Here is a 10,308-nt window from a genome sequence, read left to right as displayed (position 1 = left end):
CGGCGTGAAGAATGGGGCCACGATCAATAACAGTACCTAGAAATAGTACATGCAACACAATAAATAATAATAGCTATTGGTGTTGAACAATTCAAGCAATAAAAGTTATTTCAGATCCATAAGTGATAAAGTTACTAAGAATGAACATTAACCACATAATTAATAAAAGCGAAGTTTTGCACTGCAACCAAAAACATCCAGCTCAATGTACTTCGCTTATATTAATTCTTTTGCTAAAATATCCGGTGCTATTTGACAATTGATATCAAATTAGTTGAATACTACTAAATTTTGAGTTTTGTCAGGTCATTTATTTTGTCGCAATTTGATAACTTGCGAATGAAGTGACAATTAGATTCAAACGCAGATACGCCGAAGTGGCTGCTTTAACAAAATACAAAACTATTTTGGGTAGGGGATTTTGTATTAATCTGTGAGTATACAGTTCATATAGAGGAGAAAAGGGAATATACCCGGCCCCGAAATGTGGTCTGAATTATTCTCATTAAGCCTTCATTATACGTATATTAAACATCTCCTATATATCACTGATATAATTGACTTTGCTTTGGTCCAGGGCATTGGTTTAAACCGTTAAAGGCTTGCGCTTAAACAAGTTTAAATGATACAACTTATTTCGTTTATCTAATAATAACTGAAGTTGTATTATTTCGAGCGCAATAAGCTCCGTTAACCACATTAAAAGAATAATATATCATTATATACTTATAATTAATTTACACACACTTTGGTATTATCTTAAACCCAAAACTAAACTATAAGGGCATATAAGGGGAAACAAGCACGCTTGATTATAATAATCTGATTACAAGATTATACTCGTGTATATACCGCAACATAATTCATCATAGTAATCTTAAAAATAGTTTAGGAAAAAAAACTAAAAGGAGAAAACTATACAATTTATTTCAACACTAAAATAGTGAGTTTAGCTTGATCATGTAATAACGTACTTAAGATTTTTCGAGAAATTAATGCCTATACAGATAATACCTATGTTACGCGGAAGTATCCAGAGTATTGGTCAGACCATATGTGGTAGAGAAGTGGTCAGGCTGTTAGTGGTAAAGCACCATCGAGGCTATAGATGATACAATATCGGCCAGGCAATATGTACTACAGTATCGGTCAGGCAGTTGGTAGTATAATATCGTCCAGGCTATATATGATACAGTTTAAGTAAGACCATATGTGTTACAGCTAGTATCGGCCAAGTAATACAGTATATGCCAGGCTATTGGTGGTAAAGTAATGTCCAGGCTATAGGTAATACGGTTTCGGACTAAGGATGGTACAGTGCGGGTTAAACCATAGGTGACACAGTGTCGGTATGGCCAAGGACGATATAGTATCGGTCAAACTATAGGTAGGTCATTATCGGTCAGACCATGATGATACAATGTTGTTCTAACAATAGGTGGTACACCATTGGTCAATTAATTTGTATAACAGTATCGGTCAGACCATTGTAGGATTACCATCAATCATTCCATTTGTGATACAATATCGGTCAAGCCATAGGTGGTGCAATGTCGGTCGGACCATATGTGGTGCAATATCGGTTGGAACATGGTGGTACAATATCGGTGGGATCATAAGTGCACCGGTATCGGCCAGACCACAGGTGGTACAGTATCGGTCCAACAATAGTTGGTTCAGTATCATTCCAACTGTTGGCGATACAGCACCAGTCAAACAGAGTTGGAGTACTATCGGTCAGACAATTGGTGAAACAGTTTCGGTCAGGCCAAATGTGAAAGGGTATCAGTAGCGCATAGATGTAATATTATCGGCCAGACCATAGGTGGTACTTTACTGTAATGGTTTTAGAATGAATCATGCTTTGAATATGATGCAATCGTTGTGTTTTATCTAATAGAGTGGTAAACCATGCATAACAATACTTGTTTAATATGGTAACATGTTTAAAAATGATTTATAAAGGTAGTGAAAAACTTACAAACTACAAACAATGATTTACGAATATGTTATTTATCACGGATGACTATCCGATGTTTCAATAATTCAAACAAGTAGTACCAAGATAAATGTCTTGTTTACACGTCCCCATTGACTGATTATTTCATTAGACATGGATGTACATGACATATGAATGAATGACATCACGTGCCGTAGTAAAGTTATCTCCCAAATATGGAACACAATGAGAAATACAATCACAGGGACGTATCTCATTTATATTCAGTGGTTTAATCGTTTTAAAATCATTCTATGAAAATCTAAAACTTTTCCGACAACCCGAATAAAAACATGTTCTTAATAACTATTATAACAACCCGGATGTATTTTATCGTCGAATTGCTGATAGTGGTTGATCTGTTGACGACATTTACCCCTCAGCAATAAATCAAAACCTACGCTGAAGTTAAACCTTCGACCGATAAAGTTGTGAATGAATGAACCAGAGTTTATTGCTACCGGTGCGTACCTGAGACATTTCGTAATTTATGCATACTATAAAGGCGATAGCAGTATTTAACCATCGCCGCAAAGGTATTTTGATCAGTATAGGTTTGACTCTCCGACTGACACTGGGAAAACATAGAATTCCGGAATATTTGAAATTTATAAGTTGTACATGAAAACTTTAAGCGAAAAATAAATATCGGCGTTTAGATAAAAAAAAGATTTAGTAAAAAGCTACAATTAAAGACGCTATGAAAATAGATACGTTGACGCCAGGAGTGAAGAGTTTGGTTTATTTTGTATGTTTGACGTTGACGTTATTCGATGTCGATGCCCGGAATTTACGAAGCCTGTCACGTGAGAACACATTATGTAAAGGGGTAAGTTAAAAGTGTCAAAATAATTCATGGATACTAGGATATATTTTCTAAACGCAATGATATAATGAAGCTTTACATTGATTAGGTATGTTCGTAATTCTTTGTTCTTCTAAACACCTTTTTGAACTCCGTGTGAATCATTTTAAATTTGATCTTTCATTCAAATATACACTGATCACCTGCTAAATGTATATTTTGTGTCTCAAAATCTTAACTGAAACATAAAAAATATTGTTGTTATTTTGTAAAATTATTGTTTTGGTTCTTTTTTTGTCCATTTATATGAATATTTTTTTCACCAAACATTTGTCTAGATTCTTTGGCAACCAGTTTATGAAATTGGCTAAAATGTTTTAATGACATGTGTCGGATTAAACTATATCTGTTCCAAGTTTGGTTATTTGGGCGTTCATATGCACATCAATACGAGTGTTAAACTTGCACAATACAATTAATCATCAGCTACCGCACCATGTAAGCCTTTTATTTTGAACACTCAATTGATTCATATTTTGTGTTATTTCAACATGATGAATCCGTACAGTTTTTTTACAGTCTTGCAATAGAAGTATATAATTCACGAATTTTTTAACAGTTTGACGAAATAAATACAAACTTTATTCACTTACGGAATGGTAGAAATATTAAGATAATACCGATATTTTAATCATGTCGGTAATATTAGCTTTATCAAAACAATTAATCGTGTATTTTGCAACATAAGAAATATAATTTTACGATTATATTCATTTTTCTGAATTGCCATTTAAACACGTAAAAAACAGGGGCAAATTTGATCGAATGTGCATGTTTGCCCGATAATACCTCATGGACAAGTGTTAAATATGTCAATAAATGTTGTTTTCGGTTTCATACGTCATACATAGCATTCACAAGTAACAAAATACCTCACAGTCATCAACATATATCATGACTTGATCAATTTATTTTGTGTGATTAAAATAAAACAAGAATCGGAACAAGAAGAAGAAAGTAGCTTGTAAATTATAGTAAGCATTTATGCTCTTAGCGTAAACCATAAATGATTATCACAGTATTTACTAAATGTACCCACCCACTCGCCATTAACATAGAAGGCTCTAAATGTGATAGCCATAAATCTCGAAATACACACAGGTCGAACGAAAATAAGCATCTTAGGGCTTCGAATAACAGAACAGAACAGAAAATAACTTTTTTTAGGCATAAACATTAACATGTTCGTAGCCAAGTGCATATATATACATTCACGGCGGCAATATAAAACAGTATTGACATCAATGTTGTATGAGAAGAGCATAAAGAGTCCGCCTCTCAGCCCGCAACTTCAGTTGTCCTTATTACTTGTCAACAGGGCTTGGTAACATTCTAAAACACCAAGTGTATCAGGCCTCCGCTTATAGTGGACTACTGATATAGTCCGCCTCTCAGCCCGCAACTTCAGTTGTCCTTATTACTTGTCAACAGGGCTTGGTAACATACCAAAACACCAAGTATATCAAGTCTCCGTTTGAGAGGTGTACACCTGTCATCCCGCAACATCAGTGATCCTTATTACTAGCCGACAAGGCTTAATAAAATACCAAAATATCAAAAATATCAAGCCTCCGATTTGAAATGGACTAATGATATAGTCCGCCTCTCACCCCGCCACATCAGTGGTCCTTATTACTTGTCAACAAGGATTGGTAACATACCAAAACTACAAGTATATCAAGTCTCCGTTTGAGAGGTGTTTGCCTCTCATCCCGTTACAGCAGTGGTCCCTATTACTAGCCAACGAGGATTGGTAACATACCAAAACACCAAGTGTATCAAGTCTCCGTTTGAGAGGTGTACGCCTCTCATCCCGCAACATCAGTGATCCTTATTACTAGCCGACAAGGCTTAATAACATACCAAAATATCAAAAATATCAAGCCTCCGCTTTGAAATGGACTAATGATATAGTCCGCCTCTCACCCCGCCACATCAGTGGTCCTTATTACTTGTCAACAAGGATTGGTAACATACCAAAACACCAAGTATATCAAGTTACCGTTTGAGAGGTGTTTGCCTCTCATCCCGTTACAGCAGTGGTCCCTATTACTAGCCAACGAGGCTTGGTAATATACCAAAACACCAATTATATCAGGCCTCCGCTTAGAGTGGACAACTGTTATAGTCCGCCTCTTACCCCGCCACATAAGTGGTCCTTATTACTTGTCAACATGTGTTGGTAATATACCAAAACACCAAGTATATTTAGCCTCCGCCGTATTTCAGGGTTCTGTGGTGGATATAGAGGGAGATGCTGGGGTGAAGATAGAGCCAATAGAACAAAGTAAGGTCTACATAGACACCCTCTCAGAGCCCTTCGACGATGGGTGAGTAACGTAGATAAGGCCATAATCAACAAATAGCTTGTGTCCTTTCCCTTCCAATATTTGAGATGTTGGTAATTAGGTAGGATGTTTGTGCGTTTCATTTGTTTCATTTGTTTAATCCCTTAATTCTGTAATGAAAAAAATAATGATGAGCATTCTCTCAGGGTCGCGCTTTTTTGCACGTCGGTAAGAAAATTTAACCACTACAATTCTCTGAACAATTTTGTAAATATTAAATGGATTATCTTAGGACAACCTCGTACTAACATAATAAAAAAAGTATGTTTTTAGTGTAAATCGTTTAATATGTGAAAAGGCGCCATTCCCTATATATTATATTTAATGCGACATTTTGAGCTTTTGATCAAGTCTCTTATCGAAGTTCAATGTCTTACCAATTCTATAATTGACACTCGGGGTATTTCATTCGTTTAAATTTTATTTTATAATAAGGAAATTACCATTATGAGATTCAATTGTCGTTTCATTATAAAGTTGACTGAGTTCAACATCATTTCGTATCGCCTCATTGAGCATTAACTTTAATTCAAAGAATTGTGAAAGAGTATGTACTTTGAAAGTACTCATCATTTTGAATCGCTTTTCAGTACGACGTAATAAATCAAGATACATCTTTTCTGTCGACGAACTCTTAAACAACTGTCTGGGTACAGCGTTTCTCAATATTAATGTTATACCTGATACACAACCCATTATACCGTCGTAGTCATACAAAAGATAGAACGTTACTTCTTTTGCAGGCATACGTTCAGGTTCGAGTTCAAAACGCACTCCGGGAACGGCACATTGTTTTACGCCGTGCGACGTAACGACGTGTTCGATATGGTGTCTGCTGAGATCCGCGACGGTTACGTTCAGTTTAAAGTCCGTTGTAAGTCATCGTACGCCGACCTAACCATCCCCAAGTTCCGTGTCAACGATGGAGAGTGGCATAAAGTAAGAACATAGGTGTTCTCAACTTCACTGTATGATACGATGAGTAGCGTATTAGTGACAGTATCATCAACATAGATAAAGGACACTTAACCAGAACAGGTTTTCATCATACTAAGTCTTAACAGACACACTTCAGTTGGTCTTTCGAAATCAGATCGACTAACATTCGACTTTCTACAATGGAAATATTTAAATAGTTTTGCCTGTTTATCGACCTATTACTTATCAATGTTGTTTTCATTTTCAGATAAAATTCCACAGGAAACGGCGAAAAGGCATCTTCATGTTGGATGACATGGAGTTTTTCGAGCAATACTACGTGGGTTGTCAGGGTTTCACCTCCTTAAATTTTGGGAACACAAATTCAGAGCACGATGATTCAATCAGTGTACAGGAGCTTCAGGTATTTCACCGTTTAAACAAAATCGTTATTAAACACCCTTATATCAAATATGTGTATATAAAAAAATACTAATATTTAAGTTATGTACAAAGTAACTATGTAACTATGTGATGTGAAATTAAAATAGATTTGATTGGCTTAAATAAGTTCAGTAGAACTATCAATTACAAAAAAACATCTCATATTTATTTTGAGCAAAGCCACTGAACTGACTCATTTCGTATTTGGAGTTAAAATTCTACCGCATTGCCTTTTGTTATCAAAGGTTGCACATTTTTTGCATCCATTACATACGTAAACATAGACATTTAATGCAGTGAGTAAGAAAGTTTGATGCGTGGGAAATACATAGAGTTGTGGTGCAAGTATATTTGATTTTGTATTCATCAATTCCTTCTTAATTTGGGGTAATAATGTATGGAGTTCACATCAAAACAGGACTCGATGAAAACTACTTTTACGATTAACATCCAAACTTTCGAATCTGATATGCATTATTTTAAATGATGCCATGTATTGTATCACGCCATAAGATATATTTTAATCTTGTCTCCAAATATAGAAAAACATTTCTATGTTAATCTCAATGTAATCATGTTTGAATGTGGCTGTGGTCAACCGCATTTTATGATTAAGCAACATGGTTTGAGGACGACAGCGAATTCGCTGATTTTTTACGTATTATCTTGTATTTATGGTAGTGGCAATCGTCTTCCCATACATTTGTTCTGATTGCATACATTATGAAGATAATTCAACAAAACAAATATATAATGCAATGTGGCAAAGTCACAGCAAATAGATTACAATGTCCGGCCAAGAAGGTAATAACTCTTCAATTGTGTGAGCAAAATTAATTTGACTTTCTACACCGATGCGTTTCCTTGGAAATAAATTTAGTTAGTACTAATGTGAATATTGGTTTTGACCAAGGTTAAAATGTGTTGATGATTCAGCTGACTACCACACGAATGCAATGACGTTACCTTTCCTCGATGTTATATTAAAGAACAACAGACGCACTAATAAAATTGTGTCATCGAACTTTGTGATGAAGCATGTCCACAGACCTTGCATGACCAAGGGAATGTAAACAGAAATTCACCTTTCTAGTTCAACAAACTGCTCGTTGCAATTATAAGACGAGCAATTTATTATTTAAATTAATGGACCACATCAAAGGATTACACTTCTCAATAGCAGACGGACAATTTTCTGGAACATTTATTTCGTTCCAAGAGATAAGGTTCCAACGACATAATTCAATTCATAATAAACGACGTACACGAACACAGTTGCAATAACATGCAATAATTCGCTTAGACAGCAAAGCGATTTAAAAACAATGATATTTATGTCACTTAAGGTCGTGAAAAGGATCATGGCTTTTTGTTAAATAAGACAGTTGGCATCTGAATCATTAACGAAACGCAATAAGATGTCTTCATTAAAATATTGATATTTAATATTTAATATTCATGTTCCCTGTTTGTTATATTTCAGCCAAAGAATGGACAGTTTGAAGGATGTATACGAAGAGTAGAAATAAGTACCGGCATAGAGACCCCACCTAAATATACCGCCATCTCACTTTGTAACTGACAATGGACGCGAAGTAGTGCCATGATATTCCTCAGTATATCTGTGCTCGCATGTTCGAAGGCCGCTAACGACAAAGGTTTACAAACGTCCTGCAAAGTTTGTTTCCTGCGAATCCGCCCTTCATCCGAATCGGCATGAACGTATGCATGCCATTTGGATAGATTCACAAATGAGTATTGTTATAAAGTTCGTGATTGTGTTACGATGTCCCAAAACTGATCAGTCTATTGTCACTATCTTTTGTATCATTAATAACACTGAACACTATATAAGTGTGTTTCACAGACTTTTCATTAATTGGAATGTAGCAAATATTGCAAATAGTATTCGTACATGTAACATATATTAGAAATAATGTTGTTGTTTTTTCAGAACGTAATACACACTGTATGCATCATTGTTATGAAATCCGTCCAATTGTTGTGCTTATTTGAAATTTTAAAATAAATTTGTGAAATAATGATGCTCTATCAATGGTTGGTCCTACTGATTATATGAGAACGATGTTATACGAACCGCCGTTAAAGATTTTATAAACATGAACAATATTTTATTTGTCTTCGTCAAATACGCCTGAAACTTAGAGCACCCGTGTATCTCTTGTATTTCAAGCACGTCCCTTTCACACAGAATTAAATGCAGCAAGTGTTGATTTTGTAGCTGAACATGTCCTTACAGGAAACTTGAAGATGAAAAATAAAGACAGTATTCATAATCGAAATCGATATAGATAAGCTAAAGTTGTGTCTGGAATGTAAATACTCAGTTCCAGCTTTGACGTGGTGAGTGACCTTTTGGTCCGTTATAATGCAATGTAGTTTACAGGCAAGCTTGGTAAAAATGTTTATTTAATTCAATAGCACCAGTTTGTAGGTAATTCGATATTTAAATAATACCCTGGTAACATTCTATTAAACCGACAATTCCCCATACTCTTACTTGGCCAGACATACATTTTGATCAATTAAACAATGAAAAATACATGGACAAGCCCAGAAGTCGAAAAATAAAAAAAATAATCACAGTCAAGGGGCACAAGGCAAGGGCCAAAACGACAATGAACTATAGACACAGACGACAATGAACTATAGACACAGACGACAATGAACTATAGACACAGACGACAATGAACTATAGACACAGACGACAATGAACTACAGACACAAACATACTTACATCATATACACAATTACAAACACCAAAACAAACTCACAAACTTACACCAAGTTTCATTTGAATGGGTATAAATTGTGACTTCAAAATGTTAACAATGATGTTGTTGTTTCGTGGTGTGTCTAAACGTTTGCATTTTTTTTTCCAACATAATATCTATCGACCTACTTTTTCACCCGGCATGACTGACACTCGAGCTTAAATTAAATTCTTTATACAGCTAGCTTAACAAGTTTCATGAACATTTTAAACAAAAATACTGGGTGTTAACAAGATCTTAATGTTTCAAAGAATTTATTCCTTTATCTTGATTGAACTGATTGAAGAAACTTTAATCGCGGTTTTTATTAAGATTATTTGCTTATAAAGTCCAAAAATTCTTGAGAATGCTAATATTACACGTGTTTTACTTTAAAAGCCGGACTTTTCCTCGTTATAAAGGACTTAAGATGTTAAGAGAAACTGGGCTATGGGCTTTAGATCACTTGCATTAATGATATACTCTTTTAATCCCATATGACCAATATCCGAACCTGTCCTATTATATATGTGCATTTAATCTAACAATGTAATACTAAGAATGAGTAGATAATTATACCTCAATAACTGTTAACAAGACTTGTTGAATATTCGAGCATTGTATTCAATGGTTCGAACTGACCCATAAACCAAACTGACCTACTTTTTTGAGAACATACACCCAGACCAATTTGCACAGCGGTTGGGTAGATCATATGACCTGTAGATGGTTAATTATAATTGCGAACATGTTGGTCTATACTAATTTACTTTTAGCTCGATTGTGACGAAAGCTGATAGCTTACAAGATCACTATCGAGTCCGCTTCCTGGGCAGATACCATGAAAGTGTATTTTTATTATACCTCTTGGTTAAGAGGCAGACACCTATACCACTAGACCACTCTAACCCTCAAGTACCTTCGAACATATGTTGACAAATGGATTGTCCATGGAGAACC

General features: G+C 35.2%; 1 protein-coding gene across 1 annotated transcript; it reads left to right on the top strand.

Moving 5' to 3' along the window:
* Positions 1-2,528: 2,528 nt before the first annotated feature.
* LOC128243693 (basement membrane proteoglycan-like) lies at positions 2,529-8,624 on the top strand. The gene is made up of 5 exons (XM_052961599.1): positions 2,529-2,828; positions 5,094-5,194; positions 5,956-6,151; positions 6,399-6,554; positions 8,058-8,624. The coding sequence occupies exons 1-5, from the start codon at positions 2,700-2,702 to the stop codon at positions 8,154-8,156; spliced, it is 681 nt and encodes a 226-aa protein (XP_052817559.1). The 5' UTR covers positions 2,529-2,699; the 3' UTR covers positions 8,157-8,624.
* The last annotated feature ends 1,684 nt before the right edge of the window (positions 8,625-10,308 follow it).

This window comes from Mya arenaria, chromosome 8, assembly GCF_026914265.1.
Source record: "Mya arenaria isolate MELC-2E11 chromosome 8, ASM2691426v1".
In the NCBI taxonomy this organism is placed as follows: domain Eukaryota; kingdom Metazoa; phylum Mollusca; class Bivalvia; order Myida; family Myidae; genus Mya; species Mya arenaria.
Note: the sequence above shows the minus strand (reverse complement) of the source record. Positions and strands in the feature narration are given on the sequence as shown.